This window comes from Myotis myotis, unplaced genomic scaffold, assembly GCF_014108235.1.
Source record: "Myotis myotis isolate mMyoMyo1 unplaced genomic scaffold, mMyoMyo1.p scaffold_m19_p_6, whole genome shotgun sequence".
Classification (NCBI taxonomy): domain Eukaryota; kingdom Metazoa; phylum Chordata; class Mammalia; order Chiroptera; family Vespertilionidae; genus Myotis; species Myotis myotis.
Genome location: NW_023416368.1, coordinates 2445296 through 2473192, shown reverse-complemented (window position 1 = coordinate 2473192; position 27897 = coordinate 2445296). Strand labels below are relative to the sequence as shown.

General features: G+C 60.5%; 1 protein-coding gene across 3 annotated transcripts; it reads left to right on the top strand.

The window, feature by feature from the left end:
• The first annotated feature begins 1557 nt into the window (after positions 1-1557).
• On the top strand, positions 1558-27383 carry FBXL18 (F-box and leucine rich repeat protein 18). 3 transcript variants are annotated; one of them, XM_036315708.1, is made up of 5 exons: positions 1558-1707; positions 5602-5817; positions 8911-10454; positions 16813-17031; positions 23651-27383. In XM_036315708.1, the coding sequence occupies exons 1-5, from the start codon at positions 1690-1692 to the stop codon at positions 23805-23807; spliced, it is 2154 nt and encodes a 717-aa protein (XP_036171601.1). In that variant the 5' UTR covers positions 1558-1689; the 3' UTR covers positions 23808-27383. The 3 variants fall into 3 exon arrangements, with proteins under 3 accessions (XP_036171601.1, XP_036171603.1, XP_036171602.1); XM_036315709.1 differs by lacking the exon at positions 1558-1707 and adding an exon at positions 3285-3635; XM_036315710.1 differs by lacking the exon at positions 16813-17031.
• The last annotated feature ends 514 nt before the right edge of the window (positions 27384-27897 follow it).

Sequence of the window (27897 nt, the reverse complement as noted above, 5' to 3'; positions counted from 1 at the left end):
GGTGAGGGGGAGACGGTTCTAAGACCTCGTGATGGCTTCCAAAACCCAACAGGAGCCCGGGGTCCCCTGGGCTCACTAGGTTTTCCTCGTCTAGGCACCACATCAGGTACCATGGGCTGTAGCTGCTGGTCCAGACGTGGCAGCAGTGCCCAGGATGCTTCTATGGCTCCCCCAACCCCAAAAGTCTCAGAGGGCCCGGGAGCAGGGTCTGTAACAGGAAGTCCCTCCTGGGCTAGTTCTAGCTCTTTTGGGCCAATCAGTTGATAGTACAGCCTGAGCTCTGGGAGCTACAAGTAAGTTTTCTTTTTAGAATTTATTTTAGAGAGAGACACCGATTTGAGCAGGTGGAAGTTTGGGCATGCTTGTCTCGGACAGACGCCTGGACTGACGGGCCAGATGCCTAGGGAGAGACAGCCGTCGCCCTCGGGGAGGAAGGGGGGGGTGGGGCCAGATGGGGTCCGCGTGCACACCCGAGAGACGGACCAGCGGAACGAGTGGAGGGGGAGTTGCAAGCAGGAGCTCCATCAATCTTCTCCTTTGAAAACCTCCGGAAGTGCAGCCGAGGCACATCTGACCTGGCGAGTCCTCCGGGCGCTGCTCCTTCCCCCGCAGGCGGCAGCGGGCTGACCATCCGATGCTGTCAGCCTGGCCCGGAGCAAAGGCCCGGCTCAGTGAGAGGATGCACATGGCCTCCCGCCTGCCGCTTCGCGCACATTCTCAGGTGGGAAGTCGAGGCTGAGAGAGGCTGGAGGCTGACCCCAGGTGACACAAATGGAAGGGAGAAAGCGGGAGTTTATTCACCCTAACACCTCGGTAGTCCGGTCGCCGCCTGCTCGCTCCATCGCCTCCCCCGACGGTCGAGGGTCCAGACACACGCAAGTTCTGTTTGATAGAAGGTGGGCTTTCCTCCTAACTCCCCCGCAGCTTCCCGGCCCGGGACGGGGACCGCTCCCTTTCTGGGGGGCTGGCTCCCCCGCGGGGCAGCTCTGGCTGCCGAGGCGCACCCCCTTAGTGGGCTGGGGCGCCCCCTCTGCAAGGCAGCCCCGCCCGGACAGCTGCACCCAGCGCGCCTCCGAGCAGGGGGTCCAGGTCAGCGCAGGGGCTGGACCCTGGGGCTCCCCTTCCTCCCGACACTGCGCGGCCAGGCGCCTGCGGGGAAAGGGCTTGGAGGCTAAGGCAGCGCCCAAAGGTCGGGATTCGAACCCATGCTCCGGCCTGCAGTCACTCGGGAAGCCCTGGGGCTGGTGGCCGCCTCCACGCACTCATCACGCAGCTGCACAGCTCGGGGCGGGGGCGCGGCGGCCACCGGAGGACTGGCCCTGCCCCCCGGCCCTCTCCCCGGCGGCACCGCCCCTCGGGGCGCCCCTGGCCACGCGTGGACATTTAAACTCACTAAAGCTAAGAGAGGAGGCCACCGAGCAAGGGGGGGCTCCTTGGGGGTCTTCCCAGATCCGTCCCGCGCCTCAGCGGGGCCTCGCCGCGGCGCCGCACCCAACATGGCGGCCGCGCGGGGCGAGCCGACGGGCGACCGGAAGTGCGTGTCCAGGGCGCCGGAAGTGAGCGAGGCCCCGCCCCCCCCGCCGGGGGTCTCTGTGGAGCCGCGGACGCGCCGGCTTTGAGCGTCCCAGGTCGCCCCGGCGGGAGGCCCTGCGGCTGCGGCTGCGGCGGGCGCGGCTCGGGCCCCTCGACATGGCCAGCTCCGGAGAGGTACGGCGGCCTCGCCCGTCGGTGTCCCCTCCCGACTGCGGCCCCCTCCCGCCCCTCTTCCGCTCCGGCCCCGGCCCGGCCCGGCCGGTCCTTTCCGCCCCGACCCTGGCGTCGGTCGGGCTTGGTCCTTCCGGTCGCGACCCTGAACTCGGCCTCGCCCCTTCTCCCCCGTCCCGACCCCGGCCTTGCCCGTCCCGCCCCCCAGGCCTTCGCCCCGATCCACCAAGGCAGCAGCTCTCTCCTCGTGCGGGTTTCCTCGCCCTTCCCGGCCCGGCAGGCCCATCCCCGAGGTCTTCCCGCTCCGCCCCGTGTCCAGGCCTCCAAGGGGCCCTCCCTCCCCAGCCGCCTCGCACCCCAGCCGCCTCGCACCCCATCCTGTCCCTGAATGCACAGTGTGAGCCTGCTTGTTGTGTGATGTGTGTTGTGTGTGTGTGGGGGGGGGTAGGGGGGTAGTAAAGGAAAAGCCATTTCATCTGGGGGACTTAGGAGTCACCCCGAGTTCCTTCCCCAACGCTCCACAAATCCGAGTCCAGTGGAGAATCCCACCGGCTCCCTGTAAAGTATTGCAAGCTGTCTCCTCTGACCAGTGTCTTCCCTTTCGTTGCCCCCCACCTACCTTTATGGGTACCCCTGTTTGTCTTCTTCCTGCTTAGGGGCGCCCCTGGGGCCGGGGAACTGGAGCGGATGGGCTTGAGTACGTTGTGGGGGAGATGGTTGGGAGTAGCTCACAGCTCCTCCCACTTGGCAGTGCGTTTGGCTCAGGAGGGCCCCGGGCTCCTAGATTGAGGGGGAGGGCGTGGGGCCCACCTGCAGGCGGGTGGGGGCTCGGAGGGCAGGAGCATGGCAGCTTCCTGAGGAGGAGCCCGGGGTGCCCGGCTGTGCTAACGGATGCTGGTGCATTGTGTGTGCTTGAGGCGGAGGTTGGATGGGGGTGGGAGGTGCCTCGTATCTGGTACCTTGGTCTTAGGGGGTCCTGGCGCAGAGGCCCCCCTGTACCTTGAGGCACATTTTGGGAACCTGGCCGGGGAGGCCTCCTGTTGCATTGTGGGCATGTCTTGGGTTGAGAGGAGTCTCGTTCCACCCTGGATGTGGAGATCAAGGTCCCCCTCTCTCAGATGGTCTAATTTTTTATTTATTTATGGAGATATAGTTCACATACTATAAAATTCACAGTTAAAAGTATGTTTTTATTGATTTTAGAGAGAAAGAAACATCATCGATGAGAGAGAATCATCAGTTGGCCGCCTCCACACGCCCCCGCTGGGCATCAAGCCTGCACTGCCAGCCTGTGCCCTGAGTGGGACTTGAGCAGGCGGCCTCTTGGTTCATGGGTCCACGCTCAACCATGAGCCACACCAGCTGGGCAGAACGCACACCTTTAAAGTGTACAATTCAGTGATTTTATTTTATTATTTTAATCCTCACCTGAGCATATTTTTCCATTGATTTTTAGAGAGAGTGGAAGAGCGAGGGAAAGACAGAGAGAAACATCGATGTGAGAGAAACACTTTGGTTGCTGGTTGCCTCCTGCACGCGCCCCGACCAGAGCCTGGACCGGGGGTGGTGGTGGGGGGGACACACCCAGCAACTGAGGTACGTGCCCTTGACCAGAAACGAACCCAGGACCTTTGGGTCTGCAGACTGCCGCTCTGTCCCCTGAGCCAGGTGGGTAGGGCTGCAATTCAGTGGTTTTAAAACATATATTCACGAAGTTGTGCAGCCGTCCTCACTATTTGATCCCAGAGTGGGCTGTTCTGACGTTGAAAGCCACTGCTGGTTCTAGAGCTCGGATGCCTAGGGCCCCCCCACAGGTTCGGAGGAGGCAAGTTCTGCTTCAAATGGTTCTGAGGCAGGTGGTTCCTTAACTCGCCTGGTTCAGGGCCTCTTTCTCGTCGGTGTTAAATAATGCCTTCCTGCCTCGTGAGGAGGTAAGTGATCAGGCAGACCATTGGAGTTCATCTGACGGGACTAGGGTCTGGGGGGAGGGTGTCTGGTGAAGCCAGGAGTGGGAGGGGGCATTTGAGCTGAAGTTCTGAGTCCTGGGCGAATGAAATGACCTGCTGCCCGTGGGGAGCAGCTACTTCTCCAGGCCGCCCAGCATCAGGGCACAGCACAGGAAACAGTCATCCTGGGGATGTGCTGAGACTGGACGGAGGGCGCCGGACTTAGTTCCTGGCTTTTTTTTAATGTAATTTCTAGGTGGTTTTAAGAAAAGTTTAGAATTAGTAGTGCAACTGGAAATCGTATGATTGGTGTTTGTGCAGTGTTTTGCCCTATGTCTTGTCACTCTCCGGTGGCATTCTTCCTTCGGTGAATCTTCAGGTGGGTGGTCAGGAGGGGTAACCCGCTCGGTGCCCGAGTCCTGTTTGCCAAGCTTGCCTGCTCAGGACTGTCCCTGTCGAGCCTCTCCCTGGAGATGGGGTCCCCAGAGCTAGTGGGGGCTGGGCATCTGATTTTTCACAGGTGGTTCGGTCTGGGAAATTTCTCAGGAAACTCACTGTGGTCCCAAACATTGGACCCAGAGTACAGCAACCAGGATAGCCGTGGACCTGGGTCTGGTGGCCGCCTCCTGCCCATGTAGCCGTGGGGTTAGGAAGCTGGGAGTGAGGGCAGTCAGGGGGACAGAGCAGCCCTGTCTGACTGCCGCCCTCATGAGGAAAGGGCGCGGGAAGGCCAAGCTGTGGAGCAGGTGGGGTGTGTTCCTTGAACCCCTTCCTGGCCCGGTGGGGCCTTGGCGGGTATAGGACTCGTCGGACAGGGCGAGACCCCATGATGCCTGTCATGGGCGGCAGACAGGTTCTTCCTCCGCAGACTTCACAGTTGCCATGGCAGCAGCAGGGCTTTCCAAGCCTCAGCGCTTCCATCCACGAAAACATGCAGAAAAGGCAGCTGGAGGAGGGGCTGCAGGGAGACTCGCTGGAAAAGGCAGCGGAGAGAATTCTGGGTACTCTCCTGGGAGTGGGCAGAGAGGCGCCCCTCAGACGTTTTGGAGGCAGGAGGGTCTGTTTGGGCAGGTGTTGTGAGGCATGGATTCCTTCCCCCGTGGGCTCCTGTTAGAGCATCCGACTTCCTTTGGCCTTGATTTGGGGACTTCTTGAGGACTGACCTCGGTCGAGCCCCTCCCTCTGGGTTGTGCACATCAGAAGGCATTGGCAGTGGGACGGGAGGAAGGCCCCTTCAGGGGGAGAGCCGTGCGGATCACAGAAGTGCAAGGAAGCGTGTGCACAGCTGGTTGGACGTACCACCACGCTTCTAACCAGATGCACGAGATGCAGATAAACTGCAGTCCCTGTGATTTATCACTGATCTTTACATGGAACAATATTGCCAGTCTGGTCAGTGCTGTTTCTTGTTTGTGCGGACTTAGAGTCTCATTCTCCATGGCTGTCCCTCTCGTTTTATTTGCCTTAGTGATAGAGCTGCAAAGAGTTACCATCCGCACAGCTCTGCGGATTGTGTGGATTGTATGCATTGACTCGTTTACCCTCACAGCAGCCCTGTGAGGTGAAGACCCACTATTCCCCCAGTTGTTTCTTTTCTTTTTAAATATATTTTTATTGGTTTCAGAGAGGAAGGGAGAGGGAGAGAGAGAAACATCAATGATGAGAGAGAACCATTGATTGGCTGCCTCCTGCACACACCCCACTGGGGATCAAGCCTGCAACCCAGGCGTGTGCCCTGACCAGGAATCGAACCGTGACCTCCTGGTTCATAGGTTGATGCTCAACCACGGAGCCACGCTGCCGGGCTGTCGTGGGCTCTTGCTCTGCAGTTAGGTTTCTGGTAAAGGCACCTTCTTTCCCGCGGACAGGGTGGGCTTCTCTCCCTGGCTGGGAGCTGGGCTGAGGGCTGCCCCAGGGGGCGCCATGGGGATTTGGTGCCTCTTATTTGCAGGACCTCTCCAGTGATGGCGACTCGACCCCCGCGGCCACCGCGATGGCGGGCAGTGCCCACCTGCTGGGCTTCTCCGACGAGATCCTGCTGCACATCCTGAGCCATGTCCCCAGCACAGACTTGGTGGTGAACGTGCGGCACACGTGCCGGAAGCTGGCCGAGCTGTGCCTAGACAAGAGCCTCACCCACACGGTGCTGCTGGAGAAGGACTACGAGGTGAGGCGCGGGTGCGGGGTGCTGCTCTGGGGGCAGGAGGTGGGGAACAACCAAAACGCCCATCTGAGGAGGGGCACCTGCAGCTCATGACAGGAGGCAGGCGTCAGAGTTCTCACGGGACAGCCTCCAAGATGCTTATGTGACAAAAGCTGGGGCCTAACGGAGCGGAGGGTGAGGTGTCGGGGCATTGCTGTGGGAGGCCTCAGCCGAGAGGAAGCTTCACGTCGCAGCTGACTCCCAGGAGCGGTGGGAGCTTTCCTGTGAAGTCACACATCGGCTCTGAGGGGTGCAGGGGCACCATGGGCACCCACCAGCGGGGGACCCGCCGTGTGGTTGCGCCTCATGCTCGTCAGCACTTGGTGGTGTCTGTGTTTTCAGTTTTAGCCATTCTAGGGTGGGACGTGATCTTGTGCGTTGCACTTGCACATCAGCTGTGGGCCATTTGTATGTCTTTCCGGAGTGACCGTGCAAGGCTGTTGCCCATTTCTCGTTGTCGCTCTTTCTCTTTGTGAGCTACAAGAGTCTGTATATATTCTGGATACAAATCCTTTGTCCGATACACATGTTACGAATATTTTCTCTCATAGTTTGTGGCTTGCCACTTTATTTTCTTAACAGTGACATTTGGAGAGTACGTTTTTAATTTTGGTGAAATCCAATTTGTTGAATTTTTTAATTCGTGCCTGTTACATTCTGTTGAAGAAATCTTTGTGTAACCTGAGGTCACGAGATTCTCTCCTTTGTTGTCATCATCTTTAAAAAATAAATATGTTTGCCCTAACCGGTTTGGCTCAGTGGATAGAGCATCGGCCTGCAGATTGAAGGGTCCCAGGTTCGATTCTGGTCAAGGGCATGTACCTTGGTTGCGGGCACATCCCCAGTAGAGAGCGTGCAGGAGGCAGCTGATCGATGTTTCTCTCTCATCGATGTTTCTAACTCTCTATCCCTCTCCCTTCCTCTCTGTGGAAAATCAATAAAATATATTAAAAAAATATGTTTTTATTGATTTCAGAGAGGAAGGGAGAGGGAGAGAGGGATGGATACATCAATGATGAGCGAGAATCATTGGTCTGTCACCTCCTGCATGCCCCACAGTGGGGATCCAGCCCACAGCCCAGGCATATGCCCTGACCCGGAATCAAACCGTGACTTCCTGGTTTATAGCTCAACACCCAACCACTGAGCCACACCAGCCGGGCCATTGTATATCTTCTTGGGGAAAATGTCTGTTCATATTCTCTGCCCATTTTTCACCTGGATTGTTTGTCTTATTTGCTATGGAGTTGTATGAGTTCCTTATGTGTTTTAGATATTACCTCGTACACATATGATTTGCAGATATTCTCTCCCTCTCGGTGGGTTTCTCTCATTCTGTTGCGGGCTTCCTTTGCTGTGCAGGAGCTTTTTGGCTGGATGTAGTCCCGCTGGTTTATTTTTGCTTTTGTTGCTTTTGGTGTCAGATTCAAAAAATCATCGCCAAGATGATGTCAAGGCACTTACAGCCTATGTTTTCTTCTAGGACTTGTGTGGTTTCAGGTTTTACATTCAAGTTTTTAATCCATTTGGAGTTGTGTTTTGTGTTTGGTGTAAGATGGCCCTGGCTCATGCTCATGCATGTGGCGCCCAGTTGTCCCAGCCCTCTCCTGTGTTGTCTGATGGAAGTCTCCTGGTCGTTTTTAGCTCTCACGGGTAAGCTTGTGGTCCGTGTTGTGTTCATCTTTCTCTGCGGTGTGAGGTAGGGGTTGAGGCTCACTTTTTGGCATGTGGTTAGCCTCGCCTCATGCATGGCCTTGCAGCCTTTGTTGAAAATCAGTTGATAACCCACCTTAAAGATAAAAATAAACTGAGGCCTTGACCGTAGCTCAAATCACAGGAGACTGGGGAAGGCTCCTCGCTATTTACTGGGGAGGGAACGGCTCCAGGGCTGCGGCTCTTTGTGCAGAGCAGGCGGGGCCTCCCTGTGGGGCGGGGAAGCTGCAGGGACTCCTGCCCCTGCCCAAGAGGGCGCTTCCTGCAGGGGCCGTGCCCCTCAGCGCGTCTGCAGGTTTAACATGCATGTCCTCCACCTGCAAGGTTCCGCGTGGGATGCTGACCTCAGAGAAGCGGTCAGATGCCTGAGGGTCACGCACACGGTGCCCGATGCGGTGTTGTCCCAAGGCCTTGCTGGCAACAGACGTGTGTCCATCTGTCGCTGACTGGCCGCCGGGCCCATCTGGACATGTTGCGACTCATCCGAGCAGGCGGGCCGGACTTCTAGGGTGTTTAATGGTGTGAAAATGCATATGATGGAAGGAAAGCCACAGCAGGGCCAGCTTCCAGGGTGTGGTTCCACTGTGCGAGGAAAAGCGCCACATAACAGTGTACTGCCTCACCCGCTTAAGCGCACATTCCGGGGGGCTAAGCACATGCTCGGTGCTGTGCAGCCTTTCCAAACCTCTCATCGCCCCAGCGGGACTGGGGAGCCCTGGGCAGTAACTGCCCCCTTCCCCAGCCTCTGGTGACCCCTGTCCTACTCTCTGTTTGTCATTTTGGCTCTTCAGATATTTCATGTAGGAAGACCCCTAGAAATGGGGTCCTTTGTGACGGGCTGCTTTCACTGAGCGTAATGCCCCCCAGGTCCATCATTTTGTAGCAGAACTTCACTCCTTTCTGTGGCTGAATGGTACTCCGTTGTATAGACGGACCCGTTTTGTTCATCCTTCATCCGGGGATGGGCACGTGGGTGCTCCCCCTTTTGGCCATCGTGGGTCACGCTGCTGTGAACATGGGTGTGAAAGTACCTGCCCGAGTCGCAGTGTCCAGTCCCGTGGATGTACATCCGGGCGTGGGACTGACTGGGACTTGGGGGTGGCCCATGGGGACTCTGTTAAGCTTTTTGCAGAACCCCCAAAGGTTCCCACAGCGTTAAGGGCTGCACCGTGTCCATTCCCACCAGCTGGGGCTTGACTTGGCTGAAGGTGAGCGTGTGGGGGGAGGGGCCTCTACAGGTCCTCCCCTGCCTGACTTTCCGGGGCGAGGCTGCCCTGAGTGGTGAGGTAAGGGAGACACCCGGTGCCTTCAGCCTTTCCCCGTCCCCGCCCGCCCTGTCCGCAGGCCCGCGAGGACCAGGTGAAGCAGCTCCTGAAGGAGACCGGCCGGGAGATCCAGCAGCTGAACATGGCCGGCTGCTACTGGCTGTCGGGCTCCGCCATCGAGCACGTGGCCCGCTGCCGCAGCCTGGTGAGGGTGAACCTGTCGGGCTGCCACCTCACCTCCCTGCGCCTCTCCAAGATGCTGTCAGCCCTGCAGCACCTGCGCTCCCTGGCCATCGACGTGAGCCCCGGCTTCGACGCCGGCCAGCTGAGCAGCGAGTGCAAGGCCACGCTGAGCCGCGTGCGGGAGCTCAGGCAGACGCTGTTCACCCCCTCGTACGGCGTGGTGCCCTGCTGCACCAGCCTCGAGAAGCTGCTGCTCTACTTCGAGATCCTGGACCGCACGCGCGAGGGCGCCATCCTGTCGGGCCAGCTCTTTGTGGGCCAGAGCAACGTGCCGCACTACCAGAACCTGCGCGTCTTCTACGCCCGCCTGGCGCCCGGCTACATCAACCAGGAGGTGGTGCGGCTCTACCTGGCCGTGCTCAGCGACCGCACCCCCGAGAACCTGCACGCCTTCCTCATCTCCGTGCCGGGCAGCTTCGCCGAGAGCGGGGCCACCAGGAACCTCCTGGACTCCATGGCCCGCAACGTCGTGCTGGACGCCCTGCAGCTGCCCAAGTCCTGGCTCAACGGCTCGGCCCTGCTCCAGCACATGAAGTTCAGCAACCCCTTCTACTTCAGCTTCAGCCGGTGCACGCTGTCGGGCAGCCAGCTAATCCAGCACATCCTCAACGGGGGCAAGGACCTGCGCAGCCTGGCCGGCCTGAACCTCAGCGGCTGTGCCCACTGCCTGTCCCCTGACTCCCTGCTGCGCAGGGCGGAGGACGACATCGACAGCGGCATCCTGGAGACGCTGGTGGCGGCCTGCTGCAACCTGCGCCACCTCAACCTGTCGGCCGCCCACCACCACAGCTCCGAGGGCCCAGGCCGGCACCTGTGCCAGCTGCTGGCCCGGCTGTGCCACCTGCGCTCCCTGTCCCTGCCTGTCTGCTCTGTGGCCGACTCAGCGCCATGGGCCGACCGCAAGCCCGCCCAGCCCGCCATGCACGCTGTGCCCTGTGGCTTCGGCAAGAAGGTGCGCATCGGCGTGCAGGCGTATCCCAGCCCCTTCTCGGGGCAGGCGGGCCCCCAGCCTTCCTCCGTGTTCTGGTCTCTGCTGAAGAGCCTGCCCTTCCTGGAGCGCCTCGAGCTGATTGGGTCCAACTTCTCCTCTGCCATGCCCCGCAACGAGCCCGCCATCCGCAACTCCCTCCCGCCCTGCAGCCGGGCGCAGAGCGTGGGGGACACGGAGGTGGCTGCCATCGGCCAGCTGGCCTTCCTGAGGCACCTGACGCTGGCCCAGCTGCCCAGCATTCTCACGGGCTCTGGACTAGTCAGCATCGGCCTGCAGTGCCAGCAGCTCCAGTCCCTCTCGCTGGCCAACCTGGGCATGATGGGGAAGGTGGTGTACATGTCCGCCCTGTCCGACATGCTCAAGCACTGCAAGCGGCTGAAGGACCTCAGGTGAGGGATGCAGCCCTCCGTAGCCGCGGCTGCCCTCTGGAGGCCTGGAGGGTGGCAGGGGGCCTTGAATTGGCAAGTGATTGCGTACCTACTGTGTGCCTGCCCAGATGAACCAGCTGCATGCCTGCCCGCCAGGAGCTGAGTCTTGGGTGGGGGCTTGGGCAGGTACTGTGTGCAAGGACGGGACTCAGGGCGGTGCAGAGGTGCGGGAAAGCTGTGTGCGTGGGGCGGGGCAGGTGTGAGGAGGCGGTGGTGCTCGAGCTCTCACCTCATCCTTGCCTCATCCTCGTCCTTGTCCTCGTCCTCGTGCCTGCGGCTGTCTGAGTGCACTGTGGGCGCTGCTGTGTGCGTGCTCAGCCAGCACAGTATGGATTGGTCCCACTGCATCCCACCTGGACTGCAGGGGCGAGGCAGGGGAGGTAGACAGGTGGGTTCAGAAGCGGGGGCTGCCCACTACTGAGAGGTGACGGTGGTCCCCTCCAGGGCAGAATGGCAGGGCCGATCAATCTCAGCTCCTCCCTCTGCCACCCTGCCTCGTCAGTGATAGGGGACGATGTGGTGATGAAGTCAGCCAGTGCCTGTGAGCCCTCAGCTCTGGCCCTCAGCAGAGTGAGCACTGACTACATGGGGACAACGACACATGTCAGGGCCCCCTGCGACAGCCTCTGAGAGACCACCTAGCTGATCTGAGACCCCCCGCCACCTCCCCACCCACAGCCCTCGGCAGCGGAGCCGGGGTGGCAGCAGAGCCGCGGTGGTCAAGGTGAGAGAAGGTAGAACCACAGCCTCTGAGAACCCACCTCAGGCTCTTACCATGGCACCACGTGGATCCCACTGGATTGTGCCGTGGACCGAAGGGTGTTCTCGAGAGGGCCCAGCATTGAAGGGGTCAGCGTTGTTACTTGAGACATATTTGAAAACCTGGACAGAATTGATCTTGAAAAATGGTATCATTTCCCAGAAATTACCCAGAATGTGGTGGCAGCAGACACCAGCTCCGCTGCTGCCCCGGCTCTGCTGCTGCCCTGGCTCCACTGCCACCCCCGCTCCGCTGCCACCCTGGCTCCGCTGCCGAGGGCTGTGGGTGGGGAGGAGGTCGCGGGGGCCTCAGATCAGCTAGGTGGTCTCTCAGAGGCTGTAGCAGGGGCACTGACACGTGTGTCGTTGTCCCCATGTAGTCAGTGCTCACTCTGCGGAGGGCTCCCAGGCACTGGCTGACTTCCTCTCCACATCGGCCCGTTTCACTGATGAGGCAGCGGCTCGAGGGAGGAGCTGAGATTGACAGTATACCTGGGTCAGTCTAGCTCCAGAGCTTGACCTTGGCCCCTGAGTTACAGAAAATGGAGACAAGTGTATCCTTTGCAGACCTCCTCTCGCCCCTCAGGAGGTTTCCCCTGAGAGGAAAGGAGCCAGACTTGTGCTGGAGCTTCCAGAGCTCAGCAGGCTGCGGCCGCCTACCCTGCCGCTCCCTCCGCGCCAGCAGGCAGCACCTGGCCTTCCAGGGGCAGAGCAGGCACGTGGGCCTGGCGTTTCCTGCCGTGCTGGATCAGCAGGCCCTGGATTTGCAGCTTCGTGCTCAGCCTGAGCACCCGAGAGCCCACGCCTGCGAGGGGCGGTCATTCCTGCTGCCCGCGCACCAGCTGCACTGCTGGGAGCCGCGGTGCGTCCCCAGAGCCCCAGCTCAGAAAGCTGAGTGCAGGTGGACGTAGTGCAGACGGTGAGGCTGGTGTGTTAAGCGCCCAGCTGCGCGCCCTGCAGCCCTGAGCTCCCCGTGGTGCTGGGCCCTGGGGAAGCTCCAGCCACCTTCAGAGCTTGCTGGGAGGCGACGAATGAGACGTTGAGAACGTGCGGCAGGTGGAGCTGCCGTCCTGTTCCAGGGCCTGACTCGGGGCCTCTGTGCAATTTCTCTGGGGTGGGCCCTCTCCTGCCAGGTTGGAGTGGGGCCACCTGCCGGCCAGGGGCGGAGAAGGGGTTCTGGCCACAGCAGTCGGCCCCCTTCCCCGCCCCTTCCAGGACAGGCCTGGCTTTCCAACTCCTGAGGGGTGCGGCCTGCCCTCTCGCCCAGCCCTCCCAGCAGCCACCAGGAACCAGCTCCCTCTTTCCCTTGCTGGCTCATCTCTGTTCAGCGCCTCCTCCCACCGGCCCCTCCCTGCGCTCGGCTGGCCCATCGCTGGCCCTGCGAAGGGAGCCCTGAGTGGTCAGAGGGCGCGTGTAGCTTGAAGCTGCCAGTGGATCCAGAATACACTTCGCAGTCGCTCCCTTGTTAGTCCCAGGAGCCTGTGATCAGGAGTGGAAGGTTCCTTCATTGGAGGCCCGGTGAGCATCTGAGTTCTAACACACTGAGCTCTGAACCAGTGTCCCTGGCCTCTGGGCCTGTTGCTTTTGCCTTTTTTGTTTTACTTTATTGCCAAGCCATAAACCTTACTCCTTTTCTAACTGTACTACGGTCAAACCATGTGGTCATCATCAGGGAGACTTCGAGAAAAACCAGTGAAAGTAAAGTGATGCGTGCACGTAGTTTATTTTACTTTTTTAATATATATATATTTTTATTGATGTCAGAGAGGAAGGGAAAGGGAGAGAGAGATAGAAACATCAATGATGAGAGAGAATTACTGATTGGCTGCCTCCTGCACGCTCCCTACTGGGGATCAAGCCCGCAACCCAGGCCTGTGCCCTGACCAGAATCGAACCTGGGACCCTTCAGTCCGCAGGCAGACGCTCTACCCACTGAGCCAAACCAGCTAGGGTGCGTTCCCGTAGTTTAAAAAGTCAGAGGACTTGAAGGGAAGAAAATTGTCAGGAGGAGGAGAATCCGCCAGGCGACCAAGCAGAGCCGTGGGAGGCAGGGGCAGGTGAGGGCAGGTGCGCCAGAAGCTGGGGAAGAGATGGCGGGCAGTGCTGGTGGGTGGAATTGGTGCTTCTCCTGTGCATACAGGCATGGACCCCGCTTAACAGCCCCATGGGGTGGACATTATTGGCCCTTTAAAAAAATTTATTTTGTTAATTTTCATGCAAAGATTTTTTTTCTTTGATTGATTTTTAAAAATTTTTTATTATTTTTAATATATTTTATTGATTTTTTTACAGAGAGGAAGGGAGAGGGATAGAGAGTTGGAAACATCGATGAGAGAGAAACATCAATCAGCTGCCTCCTGCACGCCTCCCACTGGGGATGTGCCTGCAACCAAGGTACATGCCCTTGACCGGAATCGAACCCCGGACCCTTCAGTCCACAGGCCAACGCTCTATCCACCGAGCCAAACTGGTCAGGGCTCTTTGATTGATTTTCAGAGAGAAACATCGATGTGAAAGAAACATCGATTGGTTGCCTCCCATACACACCCCAACTGGGGATCGAACCTGCAACCTAGGTGTGTGCCCTGGCTTGGGATCGAACCCACAACCTTTCAGTCAGGACGATGCTTCAACTGACTGAGCCATCCGGCCAGGGCTATTGACGCATTTTGCAGATGAGGAAAGTGAGGCCGAGGGGGTTAATGAACTTGCCCGGTGACACAGCTGCTCTGCGGGCAGTTGGGAGCGTTTCCTGCCTCATGGACCGTTGAGCAGGGAGCAGGGTAATGCAGCACATGTGGTCACCGAGTGGCTTTGGGGCCTGGGATGTGTCCTTGTGGCCGAGGTCTTCCCTAGGAGCAGGGCGTGCGCACGGCGTGAGTTATGTGGCTGGGAGGCCACAGGGCTTGGGCGGATGGTTTTGTAGGCCGCCTGAGAACCTGACCTCCGCTCATAATGGCCTCTCTGTGCGCCGGCCGCTGAGAACCACGTCTGATCGCGGTACTGCCTGTTCAGAACAAACCCTGGTTCTTCCTAACCGCGCCAGGTGGCCCGTTCCCCTGGCTCCCTGCCTGGGGGAGGCTGAGTGAGAGGAGCAGGTGGTGCCGCTATGCAGGCAGGAGGGCAGGACGCAGGCAGGAGGGAAGGAGGTGGTGTTCCAGCTCGGCACAGGCTGGTCCTACGCTTCCCAGCGGGCGTTCCTGTGGTGGCAGCTCCCAGGATCCCAGGCCGCTGCCACCGCTGTCCCCGCCAGTGAGGCCCATGAATTGGAGCCTGTGCCAGCCGGGCCGGGCAGGGAGCTGCGTCCGTGTAGCAGGGCTGCCCCTGTAGGGAGGCGGTGCGGGGCCGGCGTTGTGCTGGGGCCCGGCCAGCTCTGGGTGCAGGCGCTCCTTGGCGGTGAGCTCTACAAGTTGGACAGAGAAAGCACCCTCTTTCCTGGAATTGATTGAGCCCTGCCTTTAGGAGGAGGGGGAGCGTTACCCTGAGTCACCCTATGCTCCCTGTGACCTGGAATCCGGGCAGAAGTGAGAGAGCCTTTTGGAGCCAGAGCCTGGGGGTGCTGGGGGCCTGAGACCTGGCTGGGCAGATGAGGCAGGAGACCTGAGCCCTTTTTAAAAATATATATTTTTTATTTATTTCAGAGAGGAAGAGAGAGAGAGAAAAAAACATCAATGATGAGAGAGAATCATTGATTGGCTGCCTCTTGTACACCACCATACTGGGAATCAAGCCCACAACCCAGGCATGTGCTCTTGACCGGAATCGAACCTGGGACCTTCCAGTCCCCAGTCCAACGCTCGATCCACTGAGCCAAACCGGCCAGGGCCCGAGCCCTGTCTGCCACAGAGCCTCAGGGATCTCACCACCTCCAAGAGGGGTTGGAGGCCAGAGCCTTACTGGTTGGGAGGTTGAACATGGCTGGGAGGGAGAAGGGCCACAGGCCCCCCCAGGCAAGGCCAATCACTGGGGTACTTTGTCCTCTTCTCTGCCCTAACACGGACCTCCTCTGTCAGCCCACCCAGGGACGGTCTGGCCATGCCAGCCCCCGCCCCAACAGCTGGAGTGGGCAGGACCTCCCTCCATCCCGCCCTGAGCACCTGTGGCAGGTGCTGCCTTCAGGGTGGGACAGTCTGCAGGTGGCTGGCTCGTTGGGAACAGTTTATAGTGTGCGTGTCCCCAGCCCGCGCCCTCGCTCTGCTGCTTGGCGCGCGTAGCCCAGGAGGCAGGAACCGAGGCTTGGGCGGGTAGCGCAGACCTGCATCGCCACCTAGTGACGAGGCGCAGGCTGGCAGGTGACTGGCCCAGCAGGCCCGGTTCTGGAAGGTTGGCCCCTTCATGTTCCCACTCAGGTCTGCAGAGATGTTCACCTTTGGGGTTTTTCAAAATTTGTGTTTAAAAGAACCAAATAGCGTGTCCAGGCTTTCTCTTGAAAACTCACGGCCGTAGTGAGGACGCTTGCTCGCGCTCTGGGCTCCGTGGGCCCAGGTCACCGCCTGTCCTTTATTGTGTGAGTTGGCATCTCCGCGGTGCTGCTCTCCACTCCCGACTCTGAATTCCCGGTTTTTCCAGGATGAAACTCATCCCCGGAGTCCAGGGACAGGCGTGTGCTCTCCCTGCTGTCCGTGCCCGCAGCCCTGCTGGGCCTCCCTCCTGCACACCCCGAGTGTGGGCGGGAGGGGGCGCTGGCTTTACACAGTCGCACCCCCAGGAGGACGGGCGTCCCCCACACCAGTGTCAGCAGTTCTACGTTAATGACAGCGCAGACCCAACCTCACTTGGCGTTCTCGTGCCTGGCGGCTCCCCGACGGCGGCTGGATAGACGTCCTCGCTGCAGGAGCTTCTGCGGGAGGCGCATCCGGGGGACCGGGTCTGCCCTTGTTCTCACAGACCTGACTTAAAACCCCTTCCCTCACCCTGTGGCCAGTGTCCCGGCTTCAGGGCGATGGAGACTGCAGGGCAAGGCCTGGGTTTGGGTTGGGGACTGAGGGGCACCTGTTGACTGTGCCCCCCGCTTTCCTGCGTCCTGGTTGGGTCCGCCTCTCACTGTCGCTCTCCGCATCCACCTGGGGACTTGGCCTGGACTGGGGTGGGGTGGGGATTTCCTGCTCATCCCGAAGCTCCTCTCCGACGGTGAGCGCCCAGCTGCAGGCCGCCTTTCCGGCGTGTCCCGTACGGCACCGGCCTGGCCTCTGCTGATGCTGAGAAGCAGGCCTTCCACGTGTGGTGTGCAGATGGCAGTCTTGCCTGGGCCACCTGGAGCGTCTGCTCCATGGGCAGGGCCGTGGCCGAGAGAGACGGTCCCAGGTCTGGCTGTTTTTACAGCGAGCGCTGTGCACGGTGCCTGGCCTTGGTGGGGGTGGCTGGCTGGACTTGCTTGGCTGGCCTCGGCCACTCAGAACATCGAGGGACCAGAAGTGTCACCCCGGCCTGTGCCTGTGTCAGGGTCTGCTGCTTGCTGGGGAGACTGGGTCCCTACTGTGCCTGGGGGGCCTAGACTGGGAGGCCCTGCTCACAGCAGCTTGCGCGGGCCTCCCGCCGACTCACGCCCTCTCCCCCACAGGCTGGAGCAGCCCTACTTCAGCGCCAACACGCAGTTCTTCCAGGCGCTGAGCCAGTGCTCGGCCCTGCAGCGCCTGTGCCTGGTGTCCCGCAGCGGCACCCTGCAGCCTGAGGCCGTGCTGGCCTTCATGGCCCGCTGCCTGCACGTCGTCGTGTGCCACATGTTCACCGGGGAGTCCCTGGCCACCTGCAAGAGCCTGCAGCAGACCCTCCTGCGGAGGTGAGTGGGTGCGGGCGGGGGCTTCGGGTGCAGGAGGCCTGGCAGCAGCACCATCCCAGCACCCGTCCCAGGAGTCCTGGTTGCTGTTGCCTCAGGCTTCACTGAGTGAGTGCCCCACAGGCACTTCCTGGAATTAGAACCCCCCGGCAGTGATGGCGGGAACGGGCTGGTTTCCATTCACAGCAGGCCCTCCTCTCTGGGCGAGCTCTCCCTCAGCCCAGGCCAACGTGTTCTCACCTCCTAGCTTCCCTCCTGTGTCCCATGGTGCCATCAAACAGGCGGGCGACGCCGTTCAGCCCGTCCCCCTGGGGCTCAGCATTGCCTCGGTTTCCCCACTGGTCCTGTCCCAGGATTCCACACACAGCCCCCTTGGCTCAGCGGTCTCGTTGCTTCCGTCCGCCCTGTCTTCCATGACCTTGACACTTGTGAAGGGCGCTGGTGGAACGCCCATCCGTTTGGTTTGTCTGATGTTTGTTGGCCAGAAAAGCACAGTGGTGATGCTGCGTCCTCCTCTCTAGCAGTTCAGGGACACGGTGTCCTCGTGCCTGTCCTGCTAGGTTGGCCTTGGTCACCTGGTGAAGGCGGGGCTGCGGGTGTCCCTGCTGTGAAGCCCTGCTGCTCCCTTTCTCATTAAGAACCATCCTGTGCGGAGACACGGGGCGTCTCCGATGCCCGTCTCTCTCTCAGGCGCCACCAGCTCTCGCGCCGCAGGTCTGACACAGGCAACACTTGGCGTCGGCCCAGTGGTGGGCTGCTTCCTTCGTCCTTCTGCGTTTGGCCGGGAGAGCTCTGCTGTGAGAAAGGCCCTGCTCCCCGTTTCTTACTCTGTCACTGCAGACGTTCAGGTGTTTTCCTCTGGTGTCTCCCCGCCCCAGCCCCGGAATCGGCCATCTTGGCAGGAAACCTGGTCCTGTGTGGGGAGAGGCATGTAGAACTGAGATGGGGCCGTAGGTGTGCTCATTGCTCCTCTCCGGGGCGGAGTAGGAGGTTGATCGGGGTACCACACGCCTGTGTTTGTTCCGTATCACCCTGGTGCGTGTACATTGAAAACGAGCTCCTACGACAGCTCCGCTTCCAGCCCAGCGTCACAGCCCCTCGTAGTCTGCCCCTCCCCCTGTGACTCCTCCAGCGCCAGCAGCCTGGCCCTGTCCACAGTGTCTGTGATTTATCCGGTCCATGGACGCGAGAGGCAGCTTTGGGATCGCTAACCCACTGCATCGTGAGAGACAAACCCGAGGGGAATATTGTGCCGCTCTCTGTCTTAGCCTCACGGTGTCCAGTCAGAATGCTGCTTTCCCAGGGTTGTGCCTCACCTCCGCCTCCTCCCTCGTGGTCCCGCCACTCACCTGCGTGCAGTCGGGCCTGCTTCCCCAGGAGCACTCCGCCTTCCAGTCCCCCCACGTCCTGTTGGGTTTATTTCTGTGTGTGTGTTCTTGGTGTGCGAAGTCTCCTGTGTTTCTGAGTCAGCTCTAAAAGGGGTGCTTGGTAAAAAAAATAAGAATAAAATTAAAAGGGGCACTTGGAGAAGTCTTCCTCCAGAGCCGCAGCCTCGCAGCCTCCTTGATCCTCCTGTACGTGCTGTGCACAGAGGAGCACGCAGCCCTTTCTCCGACCTGCTTCTCCGTGCGCTTTGCTTTCCCACTTAGTGTATCTCGGGCACCGCTCCTCAGGCCATACCGCGCGCTCTTCCTCTTACAGCTCTGCCTTCTTTTTAAAACACACTTTTGTTTGACTTCAGAGAGGAAGAGAGAGAGAGAAACATCAGTGATGAGAGAGAACCATGGATCAGCTGCCTCCTGCACGCCACATACCCCACTGGGGATGGAGCCGGCAGTCCGGACATGTGCCCTGTCTGGAAGTCGAACTGTGACCTCCTGGTTCATTGGTCAATGCTTAACTCCTGAGCCACGCCGGCCGAGACTTTTTTTTTTTTACTGTGGTAAAATGTATGTAAGAAAATGTAGCATTTGAACTGTTTTAAGAGCCCAGCTCAGTGGTAATCAGCACATTCCCACTGCTGTGCGTCCATCACAGAGCCTTCTCATCTTCCCATGCTGAGGCTCTCCCATCAAACGCCACCACCCCTCCCACCCCCCGCCCAGCCCCCGCCCAGCCCCAGAGCCTCTGTCCTGCTTCTGCTTCTGTGAGTTGGTGCAGAGAACCTGGAACTCTGAATTTCTCGTGTCACTTCTTTTTGTTTAGAGGTAGTAGCAGTGGTTACTGGGATGGTTGTGGGCAAGGGCGGCAGATTTAAAAACAACTGTCCTGCCCTGGCTGGTTTGGCTCAGGGGACAGAGTGTCGGCCTGGGGACTGAAGGGTCCCGGGTTCGATTCCGGTCAACGGCACATGCCCGTGTTGCCAGCTCAATCCCAGTAGCAGGGGCGTGCAGGAGGCAGCCGATCGGTGATTCTCATCATTGACGTTTCCACCCCCCCCCCCTTTGAAATCAATCTATAATAATAAAAGTGTAATATGCAAATCGACAGAACAGCAGAAAAACCGGCCTCAGCCAGGACTGCGAGGGCTACTCTCCCACGAGTTCCGTGCATCGGCCTCTAGTAAGAATATATTTAAACAACAACAGCAACAAAACAACTGTCCTCCTGGGGCTGCGTCTCCCCCAGGCCTCTGTGAGGCCCTTACCTGCTGCACCTGCACCGGGGCCCAGTTCCCCTGGGAGGCGGCCTCCCCGGAGCTGCGCCGGGCTTCAGCGAGCACCCAGAATCGGGAGGCCGAGTGCGCTTCCTGGAGAGGAGCTGCGGGAGCAGAGCTTGTCTCCGCTCCTGAGGAAATGCCCCCGCGCCCCCGGGGGAGGGCTGAGGGTGGGCACCCTCATTTCCGCGTCGCCAGGACAGTGGCACTTCCTCCTCCAGCTCTGTGTCCCCGCTGGTGGGGAGGACTGGGAGGAGGCCCAGCTGCTCTCAGAATCCCACGGAGCCTCAGCCGGGGGCCTGGCCGGCCGGCGGCTACACTAGGCCTGTTTTCTTGGCGGTTTGCTGCTAAATTGCCCAGGAGAAACCCTGGCAAAGGTTCCCCCTCCCTGGCTGTAAAACTATGTGTTGATAATATTTCTGAAAGTGTAGACTGTGCGTCAAGCTATTTTTAAGTGAAGGCTCCCGCGGTTCCACCAAGCGGAGGGCCCCGTGGCCTGCGGACCGCGATGGGCTCTCATGCAGTTTTCATCGTCTGATTTTTTGATTTAACGCTACGTCATGGGTTTTTTGTGTCAATCAGTAAAGCTCCAGTTGACCTTTCTAAATGCCATTTGGCATCCATCCTGCAGGGGACCTGCAGGCCCACCTGCACTTTCAGGCCTGGGCCCCTGCCCCCTGCCCTGAGGCCTTGGCTGCAGCGCAGGGAGGTGCCCGCTGCTGTCCTGCGAGTGCCAGCAGGTGGCGCCCTGGCTCACGGGAACCAGAGCTTCAGGCTTGCCTGCTCCCTGCCTGCTCCCTGCCTGCTGGCCACCAAGTGGAGCGAGAGCAGGAAAAGCTAGAGGCTGGACAGCACGGAGGGTGCTGCCTTCCCAGGCAGCATCGAGCTGCATTCTGGGAGTTCAAGGCTGGCTGTAGGATCCTTTTTTTTTTTTTTAAATCCTCACCTGAGGATATTTTTCCATTGATTTTTATTTTTTAAATATATTTTATTGATTTCTTACAGAGAGGAAGGGAGAGGGATAGAGAGTTAGAAACATCGATCAGCTGCCTCCTGCACACTCCCCACCGGGTATGTGCCTACAACCAAGGTACTACATGCCCTTGACCGGAATCAAACCTGGGACCCTTGAGTCTGCAGGCCGATGCTCTATCCATTGAGCCAAACCGGTCAGGGCTTCCATTGATTTTTAGAGCAAGTGGAAGGGGGGGAGGAGGAGGTGAGAGGGAGGAAAGGAGAGAGAGGGAGGGAGAGAAACATTGATGTGAGAGAGACACCAATTGGTTGCCGCCAACACCCTTACCTGGGCTGGGAATCGAGTCTGCAACTGAGATACATGCCCTTGACTGGGACCCAAACTTGTGACCCTTTGGTCTGTGGGCCAACGTTTGAATCACTGAACCAAACCAGCTGGGACAGGCTGTGGGATTCTTGGCCACCATCCACCTCAGAGCTTCTTGAGCTTCGTTGTTACAGCGCGAATGCCTTGCATAAAATTTCCTATTACTTTGGCTTTTCCATAAGACCTTTATTTGGGGGAAAGAGGCTGTCAACTTTAATTTTGCTTCCAGTTCCCAGGCAGAGAAACAAACCCAGTAAGTGTTCCTCAGGTGGCGCTTGCCTGCTCCCTGGGTGCTCAGGGCGGCGTTAAACTCCAGGTGTGCTGACGGGCCTCGGGCAGGAGCTGCCAGCGCAGAGTCCTTTCGCTTCTCTCAGGCTCTCCTGAGGGACGGCCTTTCTGCCGGTCAGCCATGACCCCTGGGTGACCTCCCCGGGTCTCCTCTTGCCCCTCCTCTGTCCCGTCTTGCTGCTTCGCCCCATGTGGGAGCAGGCGGCCGAGCTCCGGGTGTTGGTTTCAGAATCAGAGGGCAGACCCTGTGCCTCTTCGTGCTGGGTCTGTAGGCTTTGCTTCTGGTCCCTAAGTGACAGCCCTGGGGGCACAGCCCAGAGCAGCCGAGGGCGAGGCTGGGCCTGGGGGTGCGCCAGGAGGCCTGGGGGGGTCACTGTCAGCTCCCAGGTGACTCCAGGCCAGAGGCCGTTAGAGATGCGATTAGCCCCATCGGGGATCAGCTCCCGAGTCCCCACGCAGTGACCAGCCCAGCTTCTAATGAGTTTTTTATCTCATGGAATCTGTTTACTTAAACCTCAGACGACATTTGAGTCACGCAAAAGCACAATTGGACACGTACGTGAGTTACACAGCAGAGTCCACAGAGCACATGGCCCGCACCCGCCCGGCCTGGCCGGAGCCTCGCCTCCCTCCCAGGGAGCCCCAGCCCCGCACCGGGAAGGGAGCGACTTCTTCCTCTGCATTTGCGTCTTCCTCGCTGTCTTGTCACTGACTAGGCCTCACTCTGCAAAGCCCGCCTCTGAGTGGGGACAGGAGGAGGCCTGGGCGTTTGCTGGTTCTGGCCCGGCCCAGGCTCATCCCGGTGCGAACTGAAGGGATAGCCTTCGGAGGGAAGTGTCTTTCATCCGGGGGTGGCACCTCCACCCAGTGCCCTTCTGCACAGTCCCGAGTGCCTCTGGCCACCTGGGCAGCTGCAGCCCAGAGCCGCCGGCCTGGAGGAGGGGCTGCAGCCACTGCCTTCCGGGCTTTTGCTGAGAAATCCATCCCATCCCCTTCAGCACACTGACAGCGCCTCACAGCCCGCGTGTGCGCGCGTGTGTGTGTGCGTGTGTGTGTGCGTGTGTGTGTGCGTGCGTGTGTGTGCGCGTGCGTGTGCATGTGTGTGTGCGCGCGTGTGCGTGTGTGTGCGTGCGTGTGTGTGCACGCGCGCGTGTGCGCGCGCGCGTGTGCGTGCGTGAGCGTGTGTGTGTGTGTGTGTGTGTGCGCGCACGCACAGGGGCCTTTGCACCAGGTCCCACTTCGGAGCATATTCCCTTTCAAGTGTGGCCAGGGGTGCGGCGGCTGCAGGCAAGGACGTGCCGCGGGTTCACGGCCACACAGCGCTGCCTCATGCAGAACAGCGTGCGCAGGGCTGGGAGGCACTTCCTCAGCGTCTTTATTGCCCAAACATCAAGTTTTATGAGTCTTTCCGGGCATCGACTTTACACGGTCGTTAACCCAGTGCTGGGGCCTGTGGGGGCTGGGACGGGCTCCTCCTTCTGTGGAGCAGGCGCCGGTGGGGGCCTTGCTTGTTGGGCAAATGCCTAGGTTCCCTTTGTGTGGCTCGTCCCGCCTCTTGCCGCCTGAGACCTGAGGTTCTGGGTGTCTTTTCTCACTCCTGGGGGTCCACGGCGTCCCCCCTTCTCCTTGAGCTCCAGGGGGCACTTGGTTTTGTCTCTGCTCCCAGTCTGAGGGGGGCCGGGGGGGCACTCTGCTTGGACCGGCTGAGGGCCTGTGGCCTGGGCGTCACTTTCCCAAGCCCGCTTCTCACTGCGCGGGCCACGCGGAGGGCAACACGGAGTGTCTGCTGGCATTTAGCACAGTGCCCGGCCTGCCAAGGCCCCTCGGACACAATACGCTTGACTCTGTCCCCTGCAGGGAGGGGACCCGGGGTGCAGTGCAGGGAGGGATGTGACAGCTGCTGGCCCCCAGCGGCTGCCTTGTTTCCTGTCCTGGAAGATTTGCCTCACCTGCCTTGGGAGTTTGTACCCCTCCAGGGTGGGGTTTTGGCCCTTTTCCCTCTCCAGCCCCTGCAGGTGCGTCACTCCCCCGCGTGGGACACCCGCCTCCCTCTGCCCAGGAAAGCAGGGGCTGTCCCACAGGCTGGCCTCTGGGCCTCCATTCCTCTGCCTGACCCAGGGGGCGCTGCACGCAGCGTGACCACCTCCCCCCAGGCCAGGTTCCCCCTGCCTGCCCTGCCTCTCGGGCCTCTCCTCCAGCCCCCACGGGAAGGGCCGAGGCCCATCTCTGCATCACCTGGGAGTGGGAGAGTCAGGTGGATGCACGGAGCCCACGGCCCGCGGCGGCTGCCTCCCGAGGCGCCTCGCGGCCCTGCTCACACCTTGCTTCTGGTTCAGTTTCCAGGCCGAGCGGCCCGCGCTGAACGTCGTCATCTTCCCCCTGCTGCACGAGGGCCTGACTGACGTCATCCGGGACGTCCCCATGGTGCACCTGGACGAGATCACCTTGTTTAAGAGCCGAGTGGCCGAGGAGCCGCCCAACCTGTGGTGGTGAAGGGACAGCCAGTCTCCCGCCGCGGCCTGTGGTTTCCGTGGTCGAGGACGTGGGACTACTCGGTGGCCGTGTGGCCTCCGCCTCTGCCTCGGCCGCCACGGTGCTCGCCGCCTGTCCGCAGACCCGGGACCCCGGGGCGGGCACAGAGGAAGGCAGCCTCCGCCACCCGCACCCGCCGCCCGGGCTCCCATGCCTGGGAGGACTCAGTGGATTGGGCTGTGACTGAGCACAGGCGGGAAGAGCCTGCGGCCAGTGACTTGGGCCTGGCCGGGCGTTTTTCACCTGAGACACGAATGCGGCGCCCTGATTTCTTGGGGCTCTGACCAGGTCCCCAGCGCTGCCCCTCACTTCAACCCCCAAGAGTGTCCCTCTGCTCGCAGGTTCCTGGTCACCTGCCGACGTGGAGGGGCGCCTGGGGCCCAGAGCTGGGTGGCCACGCCCACCCCAGTGAGCCCGCCCTCAGGCCTGTGAGCTGGGCAGCAAGGAGCCCGCAGGTTGGGGGCTGCAGGTGTGGGCGCTCCTGCCCAGTAAGACACGTTTCACCCGCCAGTGTCCAGTGCGCTTCCAGTCAGATGTCATCACCCAGGGCAGGGCGGGGGCCGGGCAGGGCCCCTAGGGCCAGGGTGCTGGGCGGGCCGGCATTCAGGTGGCAGTTCCCTCGGGAGCCTGTGGTTCTGGGGAAACAGGTGGCTGTGGCTTCATTGGAAAATGAGGGTGTTGAGGCCGGAGGATGATCGCATGACCCCACTGCAGCCAGCTGTTCTCGGCACTAACAAGCTCCACGCGGCTGTTCCACACACTCGGCCGGCCCGCCCGTGTGCGGGCTCCCACCTTTTCCACCGTGAGACCTTCCAACTGGGCATTGCTGGGCGGGGCGGCACCCGAGCTGGGCTTGACTCACCCCACCTCCCTCTCCCTCTGGGCTCGGGGTGCAGGGCCCACAAGGCCCTGCCCACATTCCACTGCCCATCCTGGCCCTCAGCTCGGTTGTTTTCCCACCCTGTTTCCATGGTGATAGTCACCCTCATTCCGTGTTGTGCATCCTGCAGTTTACCTGCTGCTAAAGGACCGGGGACCTGGCCCCTTGGTATCTTCCTATGCCCTTTCCTGGGGTCGCAAAGGGCAAACAGCTCAGCAGCCCCACCCGCCAGACGAGGGTCCCCGGGGCCTTGCAGTTGTGGAGGCTGCAGGAGGCCTGTGGGCCCAGCCCGGGGCGCACAGGCCTCCCCCAGGATCTTCCTCGGTCCCAGCAACTCTGGCGGCTCTGCCTGCCCTCAGCAGGCCCCCCACCAGGCCTGCAGCCTCACCTTTGGGTCCTGACCCAGCCCGGGAGCAACACCGGACCCTGTCTCTTCCTGTCTGCCTCATCTACTGCAGTAGATGAAGATCTGGGGGGCACCCTCTCCCCAATTTCTGGGATTCCTTTTAGGTGGCCCTAGAGGCCACCCTGCGGGATGGTCAGGAAGAATGGGCATAGTCCAGGAGGAAGGCAGGTGGCCTGGCCGTCTGGGACCCGCAGGCCAGGCCTCCTTTCAGCCAGAGCCCGGACTCGGGTCCCGAGCTGTGGCTGTGTGCCTGCCCCTCGCTCTCGCCTGGGTGGTGGTCTCATGAGCAGGCACTTTTTTTACCCAGTGACGTTGTTTGTGCTGACAGATGCCGGAGGGGCCGCTCGCGGAGGGTGGGGCAGCGGGAGGCCTGTGCTCTGTGTCCCCTGCACCAGCCTCACTGGGAGCAAGACTGCGCCACCCCTGCCCCGAGGCGGGACTCGCCAGATGCTGAGAAGGCGCTTATTCTCGCTAAGTGCTGTTTTGGCACCGCTGTTAATTGCAATTTATATTCTGCAGCATTTGACGAGGGAAAGGAACCCACCCTAATGGCCCCCTATCGGCAGGGCTGGGCTGTTAAGCAGCGGACCATATGCTGCCTGGTCAGCACCAGCGTGTGTGCGTGCATGTCTGCGTACACCTGTACTGTAGTCCACAGTGACGTGTACATGGCGTGTGCGTGCATATGTGTCCCCAGCTCTGTGTATGATCAAGTGTCTGCATGTGTGCACACTCGAGTGCAGGGTATGTATGTGAGTGAGAGCCCGATGGGGTGGGAGGAGAGGGATGGAGGAAGGCGGGTCTGGCATTTATGCCTTTGTTAAAGGGAGACCCACCCCAAGGCCACCTCCTGCCACAGGCCTGCAGGTGCTCCCGAGGCGGCTGGAGCCTGAGGGACACAGAGACCCGCCCCTCCCTGTTCTGGGGCTTTCTCCTCTTCACCTGTCAGTGTCTGTCCCAGCCCCAGGAGGCCAACTGTGGACACCCCCTTTCATACAGCGGGGTTCTCTCCCCGCCTCTCAGCTGCCCTCCCGAGGGCAGGAGGGGCAGGCCCAGGGCCTCTGCTCCAGGCCTCGGAGGGTCAGTGGGCACCCTGGCTGGGGAGGCGCAGCTCAGCGGCTGGACACCAGGGCCACACCCCCTTAATCACGAGGGGACAGAGAGGGACCTGGGCTGAAGGAGGAGTGGGCCACGGGGCCTGAACCAGTGCATTGGCCTTGATCGTCCCACGCCCTGGAGTCCAGGCCCGGAGGCCCTGCTCTGACGGCCCCCTCGGGGCCTCATGGTGCTGGGGCAGCGCAGCCTCCCGCTGCCCTTTGCCTCACTATCGGCTCCTTTGGGATTTGAGATTTGCTGAGACCTTGTAAGGAAATAAGTCACTGGGTGAGGGAGCCTGGCCGTTGGCAGGGTTTCAGCCTAAAAAGTGAGGTGAGGGAGCCGTGGGTGGGACGTGAGCATCCACAGTTCTCATGGCCTCGCCCGAGTCCTACAGGAAAGGGACAGGACTGTGAGGGAGGGCCCGGGCCCCTCCGATGGTCACCAGTCCCATTTGCATTGGGGATGCAGGATTCTAACTAGAAGTGTGGGGTCCACTGGGCGCGATGAACAAATAGCCCACAGACATTTAAAAACAAAACACCTGTGGGTCTGACACAGGCCAGTGTCATCGAAACGATCCGCTTTCCAAGGCTCTTTCTAAAGCAGCGCCCCTGTGGCGCTCCCCCGGCCCCGTGGCCCCGTGGACCTGGGGACGCGGTGGCCATGGGCTGCTCGCCTGCCACACTTGGTCACGGAGCTGAGGCCAGGGTCTGGCTAGTGGGTCGGAGGGAGGGGTGCTGCTGTGCTGACCCTGCCACGTCCTTAATGGGGAGCCGAGGCCCCTGCTGTGCTCCCTGCGGGTGGGTGCGCATCCGCACAGGTGGGTGTGCATGCAACACGTGACGCCCTGCAGGCCTCGGGCATTGCCAGCCCCGGCACCAGCCGTGCCTCCGACCACTGCCCATCAGAGTGTGACTCTGACCAGAAACAGTTGAGCCCAGCGAGCTCATAAGGGGCTGGGCTAGCTGCGGGGGTCCCACGGTTTGTGTGTGACCAGGTGCTAAATGACTGTGTGTCACCTGCCTTTCGATGCCAGACCATGTCCTCTGGTGATGCCGCTCCTGAGTTTGTGTTTAAACTACATTTTGGTCCTTTCATGTACATTTGTGGCATGTGGCGTCTCAAATAAAGTGGACTTGATTTCAAGAACCAAGCAGCTGTGTGGTCCTCTGGGCAGGGCACTCCGACCTTTCCCGTCTCGGTGACCCCGGCCCAGCCCCGGAGGGTGGCCGAGGTGTGCCCATCACCCACTGCCCATCACGTGTTGGGGCGGATGCTTTGCTTGGTCAGATCAGGGTCCTGGACGGAGGTGTGAGAGGCAGAGGGGACCAGACGCGAAACCTGAACACATCTGCACACTCACACCAAAGCCCTGGATCAATTTTACACCAATTAGTTAACAGCAATTCAGCTAAAGGTAAGGGTGTCCTTTCTGTTCATCCCAGGAAGTCTGTGCAGTTCAGAGAAGGAGAAGCAGGAGGAGAGAAAACAGCCGGTCCCCACCGGCCAGAGTCCTCGCTGGCGTCCCGCTCCCGCCCTGTGAGGCCTTGTAGCTGCCATGACTTACGGGCCTGCTTATGCTCCCCTCCTCCCCCTTCCCCAGAAGGCATCTGGCCCTCGAAAGAAAGACGCGTCATGTTGATGGTGTGGCGTTGCTGTCACACGCC